Raw genomic sequence first — 21456 nt, 5'->3', positions numbered from 1 at the left:
CAATGGGTACAGACTACTGTTTGGTTACTGACATTCTTCAAAATATCTTTCTTTGTGTTCAGCAGAAGAAATAAATTAATACAGGTTTGAAACAACTTGAGGGTGAGTAAATTATGACAGAATTTTAATTTTAAAGTGAACTATCCCTTTAACTCGCGATTAATCGCACATTTTTATCTATTCTAAATGTCTCTTGATTTCTTTTTGTCCCATTATTTTTTCTCATTTTAATGCTCTTATCAACATGGAAAAGTGGATCGGCTTGCTTTGTCCAAATGGTTTTTTTTTATTATTGAAAACAACATTGGCATATGTGTTCAATTCCACACTAACATTCTCACTTGGAGCAAATAATCTCTCACACAATGTAACACTGTCCATCAATAAAAGGGTGAAAGAAATACTGACGAGGTAACGTTACTGATATTGACGAGTGGGCGTAGAAACGCATCAGCGGTGTGTGTGCTTGACTATCAAGTGGTATTTCAGACTGGACGTGCTGAGATGATAGCTCAGTTCACAACGACACAACACACAGATCACGTTGGTCTTGTCAATTGGACCATTTGGCAACTTTTTAAAAGTAAACTTTCCATTCAGAATCTTTATTGGCCTCCATTTCGGCGTCTCGCGCTCATCATTCATCCACTTAAAACGTAGCGTTCAGACGAGAAGCGCCGCGTCGTGCAGCGGCTCGTATTTAAAATTCTAACACATTATTATCTATGAGTGTACACACACCGGCGGCGCCATTCAGCGTTTTTATTGCTGGCCATAAACTGAGAAAGTGCGCGTCCGATGTGCTAGACGCGCTCAGTTGTCCTAGACGCGGCTCAGCTCTGCGCTTCTCGTCCACTTTTTGGCGGCTCGCAAACCCAAACAAGTGTGTGCGGCGACAAGTGTGTGTGGCGCCTGTTGTTTTGTTTCTGGTCTAGCTAGATCCGCTGTGGTGTTGTAGTTTTAACAATGTTACTAGTTGTTGCAAAAGCATGTGAAAAAACTACAAAGTTTGCTAGGCGTTAATCTCGCGATAAAAAAAATGACGCCGTTAAAATGGGTTTGCGTTAACGCCGTTAATAACGCGTTTAACGGACAGCCCTAATATATATATATATATATATATATATATATATATATATATATATATACACACACACACACACACACACACACACACACACTTAATAATTCTGATTTCACTTAATTCCAATAACAAAAATAATTGGTCCAAGAATATTTGGTAATAAAGAACAATTGACTTAAATATACCAATCAACACTGTCAGTTAAATGTAGATTTTTCCAATTAATTCATTAGAAATTAAAGGCAGTTCATTGAATACACTCATTAGAACCGAGTCTTGTTGACTAATTCATTTAATACACTGTTTCAAAGCCTAGTTTTCCTGCATAAAGTTGCTGGGCAATGAAAGCATTCCTGCCAGTCATAATGCAATATCTCTGAACACATGATATCCACGAACAAACTTGGTTACCGAGGCTTTCAAGTCAGAACAAACCATTAGTGATTCAAGAATGAGAGAAATGAAAGCGTACAGTCACGCTGCACACTTCTAAACGCTCACGGAAAAAGCTTGTTTTTCTCTTTAGCTTTTCCTCGAGGTGTTGCGGTTACGGCGAGTGTGGAAAGGTCATCTTCTCAAGACACGATCTCTCGTGATTCACCTGTAAACACAAGTGACCTGGCAAACTCGCCGTCTGTTTCCAGTGTGTGTACAGGGTTAGTGTGACCTTATAAGACCTTCTAAAACAAGTACAAGACGACTGGTGACATTCAGAGAGAAAGGTCAGGTGTTATCAGAGCACGTGGAGAGAGAAGACCATCTCGAGAAGATGAGAGAACGCCACGGCTCAGCGGAGAGGAGCATTCTGGGTAATTGGTATGGTTGCTGTGGGCAACAGTGCGACAGCACAAAGCCGACCCTTACAGTAAAAAAATATATACTTTTTAAGTACAATCAACTTGGATGTTTAAGTCATACATTAAACTAAACATTAAATTTACATTAAACTGACTTTAAAAATTGAGTTGAATCTTGTATAACAAAACAAAAGTTGAAAACGGCTTATTTTGGTGAGTTAAAGCAATGTAAAAAAGTGTAACGCGTCATAATCTGAAGACCACGCCCACACCGGGGGGGAAAACAATCCAACCGTCTCCATTGACTCTACATTGCGAGAGGCTGCCTCCTTGTCATTTCTTGCTTCTAACTAAAGACAGAAAAATGCCTAAAAGCTGCTGTGTGACGAGGTGTACAGCAAACAAGCAAGAAACCCAGAAATACGTGTTTATAAGCTGTCGACCGCAAAAAACGAGCGTTTAAGGACATAAAAGTGGATAACGAATGGGTAAATAGTGGGATCCTGGCACTCAGTATGCACTAAAAACACAGTTACGTGTGCAGTAAGTTAAACATTCGGTCACTGGTGAGTCAAATATCCAAATGTCAGATTTATATATTATATTTCTGTAAGATAAGCGATCCTGTGTTGCCGATGACGTTCTCCTCCAGCGGCGTACGTTAGTTCTCAGAGTAATGAGACACGTTACGCTCTGTGTCAACTGCCTGATCCACTTTTAAGTCCTTAAACGCTCGTTTTTTGGGGTCGACAGCTTATAAAAACTTATTTCTGGGTTTCGTAGCTTGTTTGCTGTACACTGTCACACAGCAGCTTTTAGGCATTTTTCTGTCTTTAGTTAGAAGCAAGAAATGACGAGGAGGCAGCCTCTCGCAATGCAAAGTCAATGGAGACGGTTGGATTGTTTTCCCCCCCGGTGTGGGCGTGGCCTAAATACGCTCTGTCTCTATAACTTATTGATCATTTAATTTTTTACAAGGTCTGTTAAGTATTGCTTTACAGAATTCACTTTCGGGTAAAATGAAGGAATTAAGGTACATTAAGGTACATTAAGGTACCCCCCCCCCCCCCTATAGCATAGGGTACCCCCCCCCCCCCCCCCTATAGCACGTTAAACACAAATGTAAATTTCAAAAACTAAGTTAAAAATATCAAGACAATTAGATATAATTGTCAATTATATTATAAATATAAAAATATATCAATTAAATATATCATGAAATACTAAGAAAGAAAGAAAAGAAAAAATATTTCCAAATAAAAAGGCGAGAAATGTATTTATGTACAATAAAGGATGGCTAGAAATTAGAACAAACCATGTATTTACATATTTACTTTTGTCAGTTATATCCCTAAAAAATAGTAATGATGGATTAGACATACTGTGTATGTTCATGTATTTGTCTACATGAAAATGTATCATGTATTTGCAGAAAACAAAACAAAATACAAAACAAAAAATAAAATAAAACATAATAAACTAAAAATAAACATAACATCAAAAACAAGACAAAAAAAAGACAAAAAAAGAAAAGAAAAGCAAAGCAAAAAAAATGCAAAATAATTAAAATGTATCACTGATTTTAACATTTAAAGTTGATGTGACTGTGAACTAACATGAACTAGCAATGGCCAATGTATTTTTTTTACATGATATATTAACCTTTGTTAATGTTAGTTAATAAAACGTTTAAGTTCGTTGTCAGTGTATTAACTAATGTTCACAAATACAACTTTTGATCTTAAAAATGCATTAGTAAATGTTCAGATCAACATTAACAAAGATGTAGTTAACATGTTATATATAAAACCCTATTGTAAAGTGTTCCTATAATATGATAGTGAAGCTTTAATGGATGCAGTTCTTCTTTTATTGTTGGAAACCATTTCAAATGTATCTGATATCTGTCTGTCTACACTGCGTTTCTCTTGTTATCTCTAAAGCATTGATTCATTCTGGACTCATGCTGTGAAATGTTAAACATCTGCTCACCGAGACATCAAAATGCTCATGATAGAGAGCCGTCTATCAGGCTTTTCCAGGAATCAGATCTCAGAACGATTCATTATTCTTCCAGAGATCCGTTTCCAAACTCATCTGTGTGTCGAGGACGTTCAAAGCACCCGGGGAACATCACTGATCACAGGTTTGGAAAGCTCAAGAGTGATGTCCAGTGACTATAGACAGCTTCGTGTTTAACTCTTTCCCTGCCAGTGTTTTTGGAAAAAAGTTGGCAACATTTTTGATCATTTTCAGCTTCATGCATCCTTTTTTTTTTATCAACGAATTTCATAAAAAAAGATAAATTTCAAGTAAACCTGAGAAAATCGTGTTTTTGTCAAAGACTACTACATTCAGATCAGATTCAGAACGATGATCAAAACATAGTTGAAGTAAATCGAGTTCATCAACACCGCTAATGCTTCACAGTCCTAAAATCACGTTATTTTACATATTATATTACATCTGTTTTCATATGATATCGCTTGTTTCTGCTTCTTCTTCGCCAGCCGGAAAATTCAGTCACTGGCAGGGAAAGAGTTAATATCCTCAAAAGCATCACTTAAGGCCAGTCATGGTCCTTGTTTTCCATCATGTTCCTTTAGGGGATCCGTACTTATGCTCACCAAGGCTGCATTTATTTGATAAATTCAAGTTTTAAAAGAACAGCATTTATTTGAAATCGAAATCTTTTGTAACATTATACATTTCTTTACCGTCACTTCTGATCTATCCAATGCATCCTTGGTGCATAAAATGAATGAATGAATGAGGCATTTATATGAATGAATGAATGAATGAGGCATTTATATGAATGAATTAATTAATTAATTCATTCATTAATGAGGCATTTATATGAATGAATGAATTAATGAATGGAGGCATTTATATGAATGAATGAATGAATGAATAAATGAATGAATGGAGGCATTTATATGAATGAATGAATGAATGAATAAATGAATGAATGGAGGCATTTATATGAATGAATGAGTGAATAAATGAATGAAGGCATTTATATGAATGAATTAATTAATTAATGAGGCATTTATATGAATTAATTAATTAATGCATGAATGGAGGCATTTATATGAATGAATGAATGAATGAGGCATTTATATGAATTAATTAATTAATTAATGAGGCATTTATATGAATGAATGAATGAATGAATTAGGCATTTATATGAATGCATGAATGAATGAGGCATGTATATGAATTAATTAATGAGGCATTTATATGAATGAATTAATTAATTAATGAATGAATGAGGCATTTATATGAATTAATTAATTAATTAATTAATTAATTAATTAATGAGGCATTTATATGAATGAATGAATTAGGCATTTATATGAATTAATTAATTAATTAATGAGGCATTTATATGAATTAATTAATTAATTAATTAATTAATGAGGCATTTATATGAATGAATGAATTAATGGATGAATGGAGGCATTTATATGAATGAATGAATGAATGAGGCATTTTTATGAATGAATGAATGAATGAGTGAATGAATGGAGGCATTTATATGAATGAATGAATGAATGAGGCATTTATATGAATTAATTAATTAATTAATGAGGCATTTATATGAATGAATGAATGAATTAGGCATCTATATGAATGAATGAATGAATGAGGCATTTATATGAATTCATTAATTAATGAGGCATTTATATGAATTAATTAATTAATTAATTAATTAATGAGGCATTTATATGAATTAATTAATTAATGGATGAATGGAGGCATTTATATGAATGAATGAATGAATGAGGCATTTTTATGAATGAATGAATGAATGAATGAGAGAATGAATGAATGAAGGCATTTATATGAATGAATGAATGAATGGAGGCATTTATATGAATGAATGAAGGCATTGATATGAATGAATGAGGCATTTATATGAATGAATGAATGAATGAATGAATTAATTAATTAATTAATGAGGCATTTATATGAATGAACGAACAAACAAACGAACGAAAAAACGAATGAGGCATTTATATGAATGAATGAATAAGGCATTTATATGGATGAATGAATGAATGAGGCATTTATATGGATGAATGAATGAATGAATGAATGAGGCATTTATATGAATGAATGAATGAATGAATGAGGCATTTATATGGATGAATGAATGAATGAATGAATGAATGAATGAATGAATGAATGAGGCATTTATATGGATGAATGAATGAATGAGGCATTTATATGGATGAATGAATGAATGAATGAATGAGGCATTTATATGGATGACTGAATGAATGAATGAGGCATTTATATGGATGAATGAATGAATGAGGCATTTATATGGATGAATGAATGAATGAACGAACGAATGAATGAGGTTCATTGCTAGAGTCCAGCTTCAATTATAAAATTATTAGAGAGTATGGTAGTGTGCATTCTGATCGTAAATCTGTAAAGATTACATGTCATTGTAAAAAATACAACAGAAAGAACAAAAACCATAAACCTTCAGCCTATAGTGAAAACATTTCAAACGCCAGAACTACAAAAAAACAATATCCCGCTTTAAAAAAGAAATCGTAAGAGCGAGAGCCCGTTTGTCCTTCCTCTGGTCTCTCAGAAGTCCCATTTCTTTCAACAGGAGCTCGTTATTAGATTTCACCTCCCCACAGGACAGGTTCTGTCCCGAATCCCGTTGCTCTGACCCACAGACACACAACAGGGACACGGTGGGTGTCAGACTTCCCTCAGGCAGCAGCGCATGCAATTAACTGTCCACACACACACACACACACACCTCTGCCATGTGCCCATTTCCTCACAGCAAATGTGTTCTTGAACCAGAAACACAAGTCATGGAGTCCCACAGACCAAATCCAGACAGAAACAAATAAAGCAGACGCTTGGTTTGTGTAAAGCTACAATGCAGGACTGGACCATATATTACCTTAATGCATTTTACATCAGTAAGTATGCCCATAAATATGGAAATCCCATAATATAGACGGAAAAATAAAGCAAAACAAAGCCATGGACTCACCCGTGTTTATCGGAGTCGACCAGAATGCGCACTAATATCCCTGTAACGGCGACCAGGATGGGGTAGTGATCAACACTCTCCAGGCCTACACGGAAAATGACACATGGTTTTATTAGCGGCTCAGGTAATATATTTTATAACAAAAACAGATCTGGTTCTGGATGCTGATTGGTCAGCAATCTAAGAGTGCTAAAATACATAGTATATGGGACTGAGCATCATTATCAGCACAACACAACTTCTCTGGTGCTTGAGGTGCAGATTGAACTTCACTCTCAAATAATATATTTTTTTTTTTTTTTTTTGAAAGTTTACAATGACATTTAACATCAAACATAAAACAAACAGAGGGGAAAACGTATAACAGATCTTACCTTATACAGAGTAAAGCATTAAATTCTACAAATAATTTTTTTCAACAAAAGAGATGTTTTTATGCATTTCTTATGTCTAGTAATTGAATTCAATGAGTCATGGAATATTTTAAGATCTTTACAAAAAAAATTAAAAGAGGGTGTTATAGACATTACTTTAGCTTTATGTATATGAAACTTCCCAAGAATAATTATTAACTTTAATGTGTTATCAATTATATCTGAGCCAGTATTACAGTCCAAGAAGAAGATCATAGCCTCGTATGCATAAAATCTAATGTTGACTGATTATTTTTCTTTAACACACAACCATTGTCGTTTAAAATCAACTGCAAACTGTAAATATATAAATATATGTAAATGTATGTAAATATGAAACATCACTTTAATATATGCGCGGTATTAATATACAGTAAACACACACACACACAGTACATGTATTTGAATTTAAAACGTGGTTTCATTAAAAAAAAAGTTATTTATTGTAATTACCCTGGTCAAATTATATATAAAAAAATGGTGTCTAGCAAAAGTTTATAGCTTTCATGGAGCAACGATTTGTTTGTTTTTTTGCAAGGACACTTTAATGCTTCAGTATATGTACACTGCTCAGTCACAAAAAATATATATATATATTTACCATTTGCCCATTTAAATACAACAGTGACTTTTTTTTTGGCCAGGCAGTGTGTACATATATATATATATATATATAGTCATGTGAAAAAGAAAGGAAACCCTTAAGAATTATATGGTTTTACGTAAAAATAATCTGGACCAGATGAATAAACTAAATCTATTAAAGCCACTAAACAGCACTAAGTAGGATAGGTCACTGAATCCGAGACCACAGTGGCATGGGTCTAAACGTACCATCTAATAACAACTTTAAAATGCAGTGAAAGCCACACTTCTCTGATCAAGCTCAGGTAACAACATGACCCATCCTCATTTATCATGAATGTAACGTTCTTCAGTGTCGTCGAGGCTGAAGACTGTCCTGATGATGGCGTCAGTATGCTCCTGAATTGGATTATGATATCAAACTCGCCGTGTAATCTCGTGACCCATCCGTCTAATATCATTCCCTGAGTGTGCGAGGCGGACTTTCCAAACTTCTGAAAGGGTTTCAGAGGTGACATGAAGAACGCTTATCAAATTACTTTTTATTTGTTCTGGGACTTGAAACAAGTAGCTATAAAAGGAACACGTGAAAAGTTGGCTGTTAGATTACACCAGACCGTATTTGGGCTCACAGGGGACACGATCAAGGGCGACCCGAAATACCTGAGAGGTTTCAATTCAGCACAGCACACTAAGCTCTTCAGAAATATAATTGCATTCAAGTGCATCCTCAAGTGCGTACTAAAACATGCAGCTCATGTTCAATGCTTCTATTTGCATTAATGTAGGATTATTTTTTTACATAAGAAGGAAATTGGTTAGAATTACCTGGGAGACGCAAGTTGACCACCCTGTCAAACAGGTTTCTTTCCGCTGTAACTCGGTTTAACACCTGGTTCAGGAGCTGCAGACAAAAAATACAAGAAAAATGTTTTTAAACCAAAATATAGTACATTAAAAAAAAACAGAGATGAGAAATTTCTCCTAATTAAGGAAACAGTTCTCCCCCCAAAACATAAGACACAAAACAGGATGAAACAACACAACGCAAAACAAAGTGAAGCGAAGCAAAACAACGATAAAACGACAAAAAGCAAAACAAAGCAATGCAAAGGAAAACAAAAACAAAACAAGATGAAAAACCACCACACAAAAAAAAACAGCACAACATGAATTAACACAAACCACGATGAAACAATCCCAAAACAAGATAAAACAACAAAACAAAAACACAAAACAAGATGAAATAACTCAAAACAAAATGAAGGAAAGTACATAAAAAACAAGATGAAACAAAACAAAATGAAACAACAACATACAACAAAATGAAACGAGGCAAAGCAAAACAATCACAAAACAAGATAAAACAACAAAACAAAAAAATAAAACAAAATGAAGAAAAGTAAAAAAACAAGATGAAACAACACAAAAAAAACACAAAACAACAAAACGAAGCAAAGCAAACACAAAACAAGATGAAACAACACAAACCAAAAACACAAAACAAGATGAAACAACACAAACCAAAAACACAAAACAAGATGAAACACAAAAAAATGAAACGACACAACTTTCTTCTTCCTAAAAAAGCAAGAAATATTGCAACATTTATTGCCTTTCTTATAGAATATATTGCAATATGTAGTATCATAGACCCTGTATCCTGATACGAATCATCAGATTCTTGGCGATGCACAGCCCTACACAACACGAAACAAAACATGATGAAACAATACAACATAAAACAAAAAAACAAAACAAAAGAAAATCAATGAAAATCAATGGGGTCCAACACAACAAAACATTAGTCCCCACTGAATTTGACTGTATGAACTTTCGTCAGAATATCTTGCTTTGTGTTTGCAGAATAAACCAGAGCAACACAGGTTCGTAACAACTTGAGGGCGAGTCATTTTTGGGTGAACTATTCCTTTAACATCAACAGATTTCGCCAGTGTTAGTGAGCAAACCAAACACATCTGGTCGTAAATCAAAGTGGCCAGACTGTAATAATTATTCCCTCCGCTTCTTTAGCACACCTCATGCGCTCAACATCCTGCGGCCAAGAACTCAATCCAGAGATACCAAGCTGTCAGGTGCCGATTATTGATGTTTACTAATGCTTCTCAAACTGGGGTACGAAACAGTTGCTGAGTTTTGCCGTTCATTTAATTATAACTGTGCATAGAGATCGATTTAAGATTCAAACTCTCTTCGACACAAAAACATACCCTGTGTGAGTTCTCGTTTTTAACGTTGATCATATATTATACGAGCAAGAATAATGCAATGCTTCCCAAATATCCACACGATTGCAAATGTGGCACTGATTTTATACAACAGGTCAACAATATAAAGGGTAATATTAAGTGATGTTCATTGTAAACAGCATTTTTTTGCTCAATTTTGCAACGAAATAATAGTTCCAACGACAGGAACACAGCGGTGTTTCGTGAACGAATCTGCGGCTTTGAGCGAATCGTGAGAGTCAATGATTCAGTGACTCATTCATAAATACAGCCACTTGATGACTCACTCATAACGCCACCTACAGGTGTTTTTCATTTAATATTTAAAAGTGTCACTTCATTTTTACCATCATTGCATATGTATCTATTGAACATGTTTTATTGTTTATTTTATAAAGGTAAAAAATGCACTGGACAAATCGATTTAAAGCTACAATATGTAATTTTTTTCGCCGCTAGGGGTCGCTAACCTCTTACAATAACAAAGGCGTAGGTTGATGACGCAGTGACGAGCTAAATGATGGTACTTGCTGTCAGGCTGATGGATATAATAATGTGGATGGATGAGTGAAAACATTCATGTTTTTTAACATTACAGTGGTAAGAAGCAGATCGCGATTGCTAATAATAGACAGATATCACACGCGAGTCCCGCGGATATAAAGAAAAAAGGATATTTAATTATACCGAACTACTCAACTGCTGAATTACTACTCACACAGGTCAGTTTATGTGACGAATTAAACTTGTGAGGTAACGCAGCGCTGATTCACTTGGTTTAACGTTACACTATCACACTAAACACTGTTAATCTATGTGTTAGTTCGTTTGCTATATGAAACTAGCAGCTTACTAGCTAAATCATATTCTAACATTTCATCATGTTGAGCTATAAAACATTGATTTGTTTTATGTACATTTGCTCACCTGTCTAATAAAGTATGTGCAAGAGCAGTGTCGCTGTCAAGTCGTGACTCGTGAAGCTCTGTCAAGTCCAAGTTAGTCACGGACGTGGAGCTCTCGGCATCTCGAAAACGCCACGCTGATATTGAGCCTCATTTTAGTTCTCCTTTTGTCCCAGAATCTGCTTGCCGTGGTCCATAATGTTTGAACGAAATAAGAACAGCGTGCCGCTAAACGTTACGCACTACGCAGTTATCCACGTCTGTCGTCATGGTTACGTCATGGCTATGGTTGTTATACGCGTCACGGTGTACTCCACTCTAAAAAGTTTGAAAACCGTTGCACAATGCATGAAACTGTATTCAAAAATAGGATAAATCCTTCAGGGACAGGAAAATGTTGTAAATGGAGGGGTCCTGTTCTTCAAGGACGTGTGGACGCCTGCTGCGCTCACAGGTGTGCTTCAGTTAAAGCCTGATTACAAGCCGCAGGTGAATGGACGCTCCGCTGGGAACAGAGCTCATGTAAGCACTGAGAAAAAACCCACCAGAAAACACACTTTCAAAGCCGCCTTCTCTGTAATTGAGGCCTTGAAAACATGCAGTGGCCCCGAGAACAATACACACTTGCAGGGCACTTTCCTTGAAGTAAAAAACAGTATCTGAAAATGAGGATGTACGTAACCTTCTGAAAATATTAAATGTTAAATGACAATTTACTTAAGGATGTAATAATAATTAATGGAAATAATAAAATATTTTATAAGGTCTTTTTTACATGTATTTTATATGATGCTTGCAAATGTTTTCAACACTGTTGCTACACAGTTTGACGTGTAGATACAGTTTAAAAAAACGGATTTTTGTGATTTCATTATTTATGAGCAATAATCAAATGTACATCAAAATTAACTTTAAAAATTTTTTTCAATGCAAGAATGGGTAGCAGGGTTCAAAAACTGCAGATTTAGCTTAAGATTTAACTGTCAATCAGCAGTAATTTGGCACCAAACGTTAATTTTTGTTATACATGTTATTGTTAATGAATTAACAGATATTTCCTATAATTTTAGGTATTTTTTTTAGCATTTTTGTTACAACTTGGGTAATTATTATTTGAATAATTGAGTAAGTAAAGTCAACCCTAAAATGCGTCACATTGAGACAAACTAAAAACAAATAGGAACAGGATTCAAGACTATTTACGTTAATTCACCAATGTCGTAGAAAGTCACATGTATAAAAAAACAAAAACACTACAGGATTTGTGCCTCTAATGGTTTTAAGTAATGGGAGACCAAAGTGTGCCCTATTTGTTGCCACACACTTTTTTTTTTTAGAGTGTTTGCTTATTGACAGTGTCCATAAATGTAAAAAGCATAAAATCGCTTTCATCCTTTTGCTAATAATGACTGTTCTCTTCTCCATCACCCTTATAAGAACTTTCACATTTAATAAAATGACTTCATTTATGGATCAATAAACCCAGACCATTAGCTTTCATCCAATACAGATTTGCTTGTGCAGATGAGTTGTGACACTTTATGCTATTTTGGCTATACTCTAAAATTTAGCATTACATTTAGTGTAACATTACATTTTGGAAGGAATTCATAAAAAACAAATTGCCTCCATTGATAGTCTTGTTTTTCACATGATGTCTCCACTCCTGAAGCACCCAATTCACTAAAAGTATATATGCGAATCAGGTACAACACAAAAAAAGTCCCACCTTGAATGATTATAATACCAGAGTTTCTGCTACTGTACCTTTAAAACTGAAGACTGAACCCATATGACTGAACGGTTCTCTAGCGAGGAAACGGATCTGCTCGTGCGCGAGGTTAAACCAAGCAGACGTGTATGCGTGTTGGACCCGCCTATAGTGCGCACATTACTAATGCGTCCTTTAAATAACAAAAAAAATACTGCGCCATTGACTTTAGAGCAGGTTCCTGTTGGTCAATGGATCAGTCTATTTCAGTTTCCTCAAAATAGCAACGCGCCAACAATGCGCCTGAACACACTTAATTTTCAGACCAGCAGCCCATGGGCGAACAAATGCATTTTCTATTTAAACAACGTGGCACAGGACGTGAAAATGATAACTGCATCGGGCTGAAACTAGCAAAAAACACTCGAGTCGTGCCTGGCGCTCCATTGCACCGGATGTAAGATAGGGCCCAATGTGTTCACATGTTGCTATGTAAATGAAGGCAGTCGTCTTTAAATGAGTTCATGGTTGTGATGTCAATCTTGGCGATTTCTTCAGTTTAGTTGCAATAAATAGTCTGAATGGAGTGAATCAGTGTTGAAATTGACATAGCGACAGTAACTAAGGGGTGCGGTCTTTGCGAACGGTCAATTGTGCTATTTTAAACTGAAATTAAATAAAATATAAATATTAGATGAAAAACTCGTAAAAAACGTAAAAAAAAGAAAAATGGCAAAAGCAAATAATACAATTATTCAAACTTAAACTAAAATCCAAATTCTTAATAAATAATAGCATATAAATAATACTAAAATAACACTAGACTGGAGAGGCAGATTCTGACTTATTTGTCTACACATACAGTAGACTAGTCTAGCTAAGCATCTACATAGTAAACTGACGTCTTATTTCAAAAGATAAAAATAACCTTTTTCATAATATCACCCATTTGAAGATTGCAGATTGTTTGAATGAGGTTCATTAATTTTTTCAGCATTGTATTGTTAATAGTTTAGGTTTTGAAAAACCTGTGAATTGCAAGCATCTGCGAAAATAAAAACAGAAATCTTATGTTTAATAGCAAGTGCAATTGCTTCAAACAGGATCATTAACTCAGAGTTCTACATGAAACTGCTTTGGTGGAAAGCTTAATGGTGAACATAAAATTAATTTCACTTTACTTTGCACTTTTGCAAGTTTTGAATGTCGCTTTAGAATTTAGAGCAGCATCTTCAGAACACATCTCGGCTGTCAATCACGCTCACCTGAGCCAATCGGCGCAGCAGCAGCTCAGCAGAGGGGCGGGCCCAGTCCAGGAATATTTCCGGCACTAGAGTGATGGTCATCTCCAGGACCCGTAACAGACTGACGGAGAGGTCAAAACAGGTCGCGCACACCTTTAACTGCCGTGTGTCCACGAAATTCCTCTCAGGTCGCTCGGCTGCCTGTTGGATCTGACAGGGAATAAATGAAGACATGAAGAGACACAATAAAAAGATGCAAAAAATTAAAAGAGTCATTATGAGACAAGACTGCATGATTTGGTGCACAGAATTATATAAAATTAGACCCAATGACAGTCAACTTACAGTGACAGCAATACATACTTTGAGGATAAGACTGTAAGCTCTTATGACCAAGGGCCCAGAATACTCCTGCAACAAGCTTATGTCCACTCAGCAACCCCCCCAACAACCACCCTGCAACCACTCAGCAACCCCCCAACAACCACCCAGCAACAACCCTGCAACAACTTTGCGTCCACTCAGCAACCCCCCAAAAATCACCCAGCAACCGCCCAACAATCGCCCAGCAACAACCCAGCATCCACCCAACAATCGCCCAGCAACAACCCAGCATCCACCCAACAATCACCCAGCAACAACCCTGCATCCACCCAGCAACCGCCCAACAATCGCCCAGCAACAACCCAGCATCCACCCAACAATCACCCAGCAACAACCCTGCATCCACCCAGCAACTCCCCAACAATCACCCAGCAACAACCCTACATCCACCCAGCAACCGCCCAACAATCGCCCAGCAACAACCCCCAACAATCACCCAGCATCCACGCAGCAACCCCCAACAATCGCCCAGCAACAACCCTCCATCCAACCAGCAACCCCCCAACAATCACCCAGCAACAACCCTGCATCCACCCAGCAACTCCCCAACAATCATCCAGCAACTGCCCAACAATCGCCCAGCAACTCCCCAACAATCACCCAGCAACCGCCCAACAATCGCCCAGCAACAACCCAGCATCCACCCAGCAATCACCCAGCATCCACCCAGCAACCCCCCAACAATAACCCAACAACAACCCTGCATCCACCCAGTAACCCCTGAGCAATAACTCAGCAAGAACCCTGCATCCACCCAGTAACCCCCCAACAATCGCCCAGCAACAACCCAGCATCTACCCAGCAACCCCCCAACAATCACCTAGCAACAACCCAGCATCCACCCAGGAACAAGCTTGCGTCCACCCAGTAACTCCCAAACAACCACCCAGCAAACCCCACAACAACCACCTAGCAACAACGCTGCATCCACCCAGCAACCCCCCAACCACCACCCAGCAACTCCCTCACAACCACCCAGCAAAAACCCTGCATCCACCCAGCAACCACCCAACAACCACCCAGTAACCAACCACCCAGCACACCCTAGTAACTGCATAGCAATGTGATAACAAGCACTCAAAACAACTAGATAACAATGCTTTATAAACTACCCTTAATCATCTAGCATGATGTCAGTGAGTTTTTCTTAAGCACCAAACACATTTTACTTTTCATTTCTTTAGGATTAAAACTTAACTATTTAGTGCACAAAAATGGTGTCTTGATGCTTAGATATTCTCATCAGATTCTGTGCTGCATCTACCCGTCATTCCAATTTAGCGCTCTCTGAAACTGAGGCAGTAAACACATCACAAATTCCCCTGGAGACCGCTGCCTCTTAATGCCTGGATCATTGCAGATGAAAGGCGCTCCTAAGAGCCAGTCAACCTCCAGGCAAAGTAGCATACGAATCACAGTCCAATCTGCAATAAGCAGAATTCCAGCGCTTCAGCTCTCCTGAAAGACATTGATTTAAGAGTAGAGGATAAAGCCTGGTGAGAAAGTGCTTTCACTGAGGTTTAATTTACAGCCATTATAGATCATAGTGGTTTAGCTTTCTTCTGTATCTCCCCCTGAGACTCCAAAGCCTGCGTTTAGTAATGACCCGTCCACGGGAGGGGCTGACACGCTACTCTTCCCAAAAGGTTGTTTCCGTGGTGTCCAAATTATCAAATTGGTGTGCAGCTGGATGAAGTTGTTAACGGGGTGAATGGAGCGCAAGGTAAACTACATTTGCATTTCCTGAGGGAAATACCAGTGGTTGCAAGGGAGCAAAAGAATAGCGTTTTATATCATCTAAGGTTTTAGGCTTTGGTTATACATAAATGTATCCGTGTTTGTACAACCAACATGAATGATACCTCAAATCATGTGGCTTGTTGAAGAAAGGCATACTATCACTTTAAGCATACAATGATTGCATACTGAATAGCAACTGCCCAACAATGCCCTTAGAAACCATGAAGAAATTCATAACAACCACATAATAAGCACTCAAAACAATTGTACCTTAGCAACACCCTGACCATCCAAAACACTCCAGTAACCGACAAGCAAAGCCCTTTGAACAACCCACAACATCATACCAAACGCCAACCAAGTGCTAGCAACCGAAACATAGAAACACCAAAACACCATATCAACTGCCAATCAACACGCCACCAGCCAGTCAGAATGCCTTAGCAATGCCCTGGCAACCACCCAGAACACTCAATCGCCTAGAAACAACTTGGAATACCTACAAAGACCACTCAAACACTTAAGCAAGCACATAGCAATAAACCGGCAGCCAAAAAAGTGCCTAACAATGCCTTAGCAAACACTCAAAACACAATTAGCAACACCCACTAATCCGCATTGCATTGCGGTGTTAATATTTGCATGGGTAAACATCACTCACATTTTCTTCAAAAGTTGCAGAGGCCTTGTTAGGCACTTCTTATCGACACAATCAAAAGCTAATGAATATTTCAAAGACTAAGTAACTTGCACTATGCAAAGAATCATTTTACTCTGAAAATGCAAGATGATGGTAAAATTCAGTTCAAATATCAAGTGGAAGTCATGATTACATTGTCATTATAAATAATTTACAGACTCTGATTGAGTTAGTGCAAAGTTACAGCATTACAGGGCTAATCAGCGGGCGGAGGAAATGATCCTTACCGTTTTAAACCAGTAGTTTGCTTTAACTCGTATCATTTAAAGTGCCCCTATTATGGTTTTTCAAATATTCTCTTGCATGCAGTGTGTAATATAGCTGTTTGTGAATGTAAAAGTTATGCGAAGTCGAAAGTGCACGATAAATAAAGATATTGTCTCCCAAAATAAACAATCGACTCTGAACCGCCTTACAGAGACGTTAGTAATTCGAATCCCACTGTGTGACGGTTCTATGTAACTAGAAAAGACATTTGCATAATGCCCGCCTACGTTGTACGTTGTCTGCCCGCGAACAACTTGACCAGCGCTCAAACGTCATTTTACTGACGACTGCTTCTCAAATCTCGGAGTTCAACGCTCTTGAAAGATGGGTCAGTACTCTGTTTATTTGGACCAGCTTGCATAATTATTGATGTATATATTTTCTTCTGGGTGATTAAAATACGTAATTTTGTGTTTTTTATTGTGTAAGTTTCCTGCTAACCGGCAAACTCATGTTATCACTGTCTTACTGAAACACTTCTGTTAATCAGCTGTGGGCCACTATTACCTAAAACTGTGTCTATTGATGCGGATTGTCTGTCTTTCTCACTACTTTGGGTAAAGATAAAGGATGGAGCAAGATTTGTTTTACAAAATTTTATGTTACATCAGTCAATCACGATAGTGCTCAACTAACATATCCACCATTATTGATAAATTTCCTGCATGTGCACCGCAATAAATTAGAAATATACACATTGGATTATTGAAGAACATACTCTTTTTATTGCTGATGGTGAGGAATTACAGTTGCCACATCTCATAATGTACCTCAAACTATGTAGTGTATTACTGAGAAACGTCCTGCTCAAGTCGTCCTTGCGATGGAGGTTCTCAGTGTCATCGTTACTGTCTTTAAAGTGTGAACAATCTGTGAGTTTTAGGAAGCTTTCGTACGGAATGGTAATGAGCTTTTAGCTTCCGAAATGCGCTGTAAGTGGTAGACCAATCACAACAGACTGGGCCATCTGGCCAATCAGAGCAGAGTAGGCTCACGGGAAAAAAGGGGATTTAGAGAATCATCTGTCGAGTCGTTTGAGAATCATTGAAAAATGTGTTGATGTGCAATGTATATTATGAGAAAATGAAATGTTATGTTGTAGGACACCTCCCAAAAAAAATTAGGAGCCTTTAAAATGGCATAATATAGGCACTTTAAAAAAACTGACGTTTAGGTTAAAGAAACATTTACTCTGGCTCTCTGGTGCTCTCAAAAAAATTGCTGTTTGTTTCAGTGGGTTGACACCTCTGGCTTCTGGAGTTCGGGGTTGAATTTTCTGTTTGTTTTACATATTAGAAGATAGGTGGTGAGACGACAAAAGTTTCTTACCTCCTGTATCATGCCGATGAATTCGGAGAAGGCCCAGTTGAGCTGGTTTAAGACGCTATTGAGGAAACTGGCAGCCATGTCTTTGTCTTGACTAAGGAGTTCAGCCATGTGTCTCTGCAGCAGAAGTGATGGACAGGGCTCTGTAACCAATCAGAGAAAAGCACATTTATTTAGTGTCAATCTTATTTTGGTAAATCTTAAGTATCACACTAATAATAATAATAAAAACTATCAATAGTCACTTCACAAATAATTTAGGCCATGCCTAAATAGCTATATGGCATTCTGTTTGTGAATACGATAAAATGTGGATTTTCCCCTTAGTTTAGGATATACAGTGCTCTTAATACTGTGATCATTATACCTTCTTGCTATGCAATAAAACCAGACTAACATCACTTGCATCATGTGGCTGGATGAGAAAAGACAGATAAAGAGGCCATTAAAACATTAAAAAGGGGGAAATCAAGCATCCAATGGGAGAATGAAGTTGAACTGAAAGAGTATGTGGTGTCCTCACTTTAACTGGACAATGAAAATCTAGAAGTGTTAACAAAGGTTCAGGCAGGGGCAGGGTTAAACGGCCTACATACTCTCCTATCCAAGCCTGGAATGTAAAAGTTGGTAGGTTTCGTACACCATCAAAAAAAAAGAAAGAAAAGTAAATAAAAAAAGAAAACTTTTAGCACGACACTTGGGTAGTACCCTCAAACGAAGTCCTTTGTATCTTATAAATGCACAAAGGTTTACCCGAGACTTGCTAGGTATTTTAACCCTGAAGGTACAATTTATATACATTTCGTCTGACAGTGTTGAAACTTGGCTTCCCAAGGAAAGTAAGCCAGTCAGTTGGAGACTTGATGCCAGCACCCTTACCCCTACGAGGTTCAAAGTGAGCTGATCGGTCAGCTGCAACATGTGTTTTTGTCCCAGAAACACGGTACGGCAACTCTACCTCCAGTAGAGTAGGATTCACTGCCAGCTCTTTTCTTGAACCTACAGGAACACATGCACCATTGAGACCAGTGTCTTGAGGAAAGGCATGCTCTGCATTTAAAGGCAGCAGTGACAAGGTGATATTTACAGATGCACCTCATCACATGGTCCGCCTCTTAGTTGGTCTATCTAGCTCTGTCTTGGAAAGTGCGTAAACTGACTCTGGTGTCAAGGGATCATTTTCCCACTCCGTTCCTGTACCTACGGGGAAACCATTGTGCATGCACTGGGGAAAAGTTTGGGCTCTCAAGGGCAGACGTTATATGCTTTTAAAGGCACCAATGATGAGGAGTTAGTTACTTCAGCTACTCCTCATCACACAACTGGTCTCTTGGTCAGTCATCTGAAATGTGTACCTTGTCTTGGAAAGCAAGTAAGGTGACTACTTCTGGTGAAATGGGATTCCCTTCCCGCTCCTTTCCTGGACCTGCAGGGAAACCATCAGGCATGCACTGGGGAAGAGATCAGTCTCTTGAAGAGAGGCATGCTCTGTATTTAAAAAGCAGAAGTGATGAAGCGCTATTCAGGTATGCCTCATCACCGCTGCCCAACGGGGATCGTGATTGTGCTTCTCCCTGAGGAGAGGCAATTGAAGGGACGGGGTAGGTCTGATGAGATGGGAGGCGGCCTTTCCATCACAATCACGATTACAAAAGGTCAGTCTGTCTAGAATAAACTCTCAGATTACTTGAGAACACCTTGAAGCAAATGAAAACCACATTTCCATGAAAACTCCTCCTTTCTCATTCAACCCACAACCCTGATTACACAATAATGAGACAAAACGACAAACACCAGATCTGCACGTTGCATTGGAACAGAATGACGACACCAAATCACAAAGTAATGAAACCACAAAACAGAGGGCTGATGGGAAATCATCCCCCCCGCCCCCTTGACGTTCTATTACTGCTATCTGACCGCATCTGGTAAACACACAAAGGGCACTCTCTCTCATTATATGCACACAAAGAGGACACTGGGTAATTTAATACCTTATCTAGAAAAGCACAGCGATCGCAAACATACTAAAAGCCTTGGAGCACAGGAGCAGGAGCGAGCAATGGCAATAAAGCTCTAAATAAAGCTAATCATTAGACGCTGAGGTGCAGCTCTCCGATAGAGATGCAACCTTTATGTTTAATTAGATGAAGTCCGTGTAAGTGGCAGCTTGGAAAATAAGGGCTCAGGGGCAATAAGGCAGGAATAAACATAGAAAGAAAGGCCATAAGCGAGACAAGGCAGTAGGCAGCTATGGCACGGCACGCATGATTCAGATCTCCAGGCGTTGAGAGGCAAGCAATCACTGTTACTGCGGAGTCAATTCAATTTGAAATTGCTTTAAGGTAGGATCCAATAAACAAAATGGATGGGAAAACCTTTAAAAGATGACTTCCCCCTCATGTCAACTTCTATGAAACACAAAAAGGTATATTTTGCCAAATGTTTTGGTCGTTCATTTCCAAGCAATTGACCCTTCGCAGGGAGTTTGATTGACAGGCGATCTGACCAATCATAATCCGGCATTCGCCGAATCCGCCATTTTTGTCCGACAAAGCAGTCAGTAGAGGCTCTAAAGCGATCTGTCAGACACATTAAAGTGCCACAAAACGGTATTTATTGTTTAGATTTCTTTAAAAAAATGTAAAAGTTTCAAATCAAAAGTTTCCTGGTCTGTCCTGTTGTCAGTCTCCTCTCTTCTCTGCTATGTATTTTTCACTGCGTGAGAACATGGTGTGGCGTGAGAGCGGCGTAGCTCGTCGGACATAGCAACATTAACTAAACGGGCGGGTCTTTGTGAAAGGTCAATTACAATTGAGGACTGGAGATTTAAAGCCCCCAAAAAAGATGAGAAACCATAATAAAAGTAGTCTACAATTTGTGTGCTTAATTCTTCTGAAATCATCGCTTTGGCTGAGAAACATACTGAAGTTTTGGTTGTTATTCAATAATTATCTTTCAAACCAGGGAACTACTGCAACCAGATCGCTAAGAGTCAACTAGGTAACTACGATATTTAGGT

General features: G+C 37.9%; 1 protein-coding gene across 1 annotated transcript in view; it reads right to left on the bottom strand.

Annotated features, from left to right (window-relative positions):
* The window catches only part of rnf123 (ring finger protein 123), a 153002-nt gene that overhangs the window by 80472 nt on the left and 51074 nt on the right, over positions 1–21456 (bottom strand). The window contains exons 32-35 of the mRNA XM_079592775.1: positions 18438–18577; positions 14039–14227; positions 8737–8812; positions 6911–6995 (exon numbers count right to left, since the gene is read on the bottom strand). Of these exons, the coding sequence (XP_079448901.1) occupies positions 6911–6995; positions 8737–8812; positions 14039–14227; positions 18438–18577 (490 nt within the window). The remainder of the gene's footprint in view (positions 1–6910; positions 6996–8736; positions 8813–14038; positions 14228–18437; positions 18578–21456) is intronic.

The sequence above is a fragment of the Phoxinus phoxinus genome, assembly GCF_949152265.1.
Source record: "Phoxinus phoxinus genome assembly, chromosome: 20".
In the NCBI taxonomy this organism is placed as follows: domain Eukaryota; kingdom Metazoa; phylum Chordata; class Actinopteri; order Cypriniformes; family Leuciscidae; genus Phoxinus; species Phoxinus phoxinus.
This window is presented reverse-complemented; position numbering and strand designations above follow the sequence as displayed.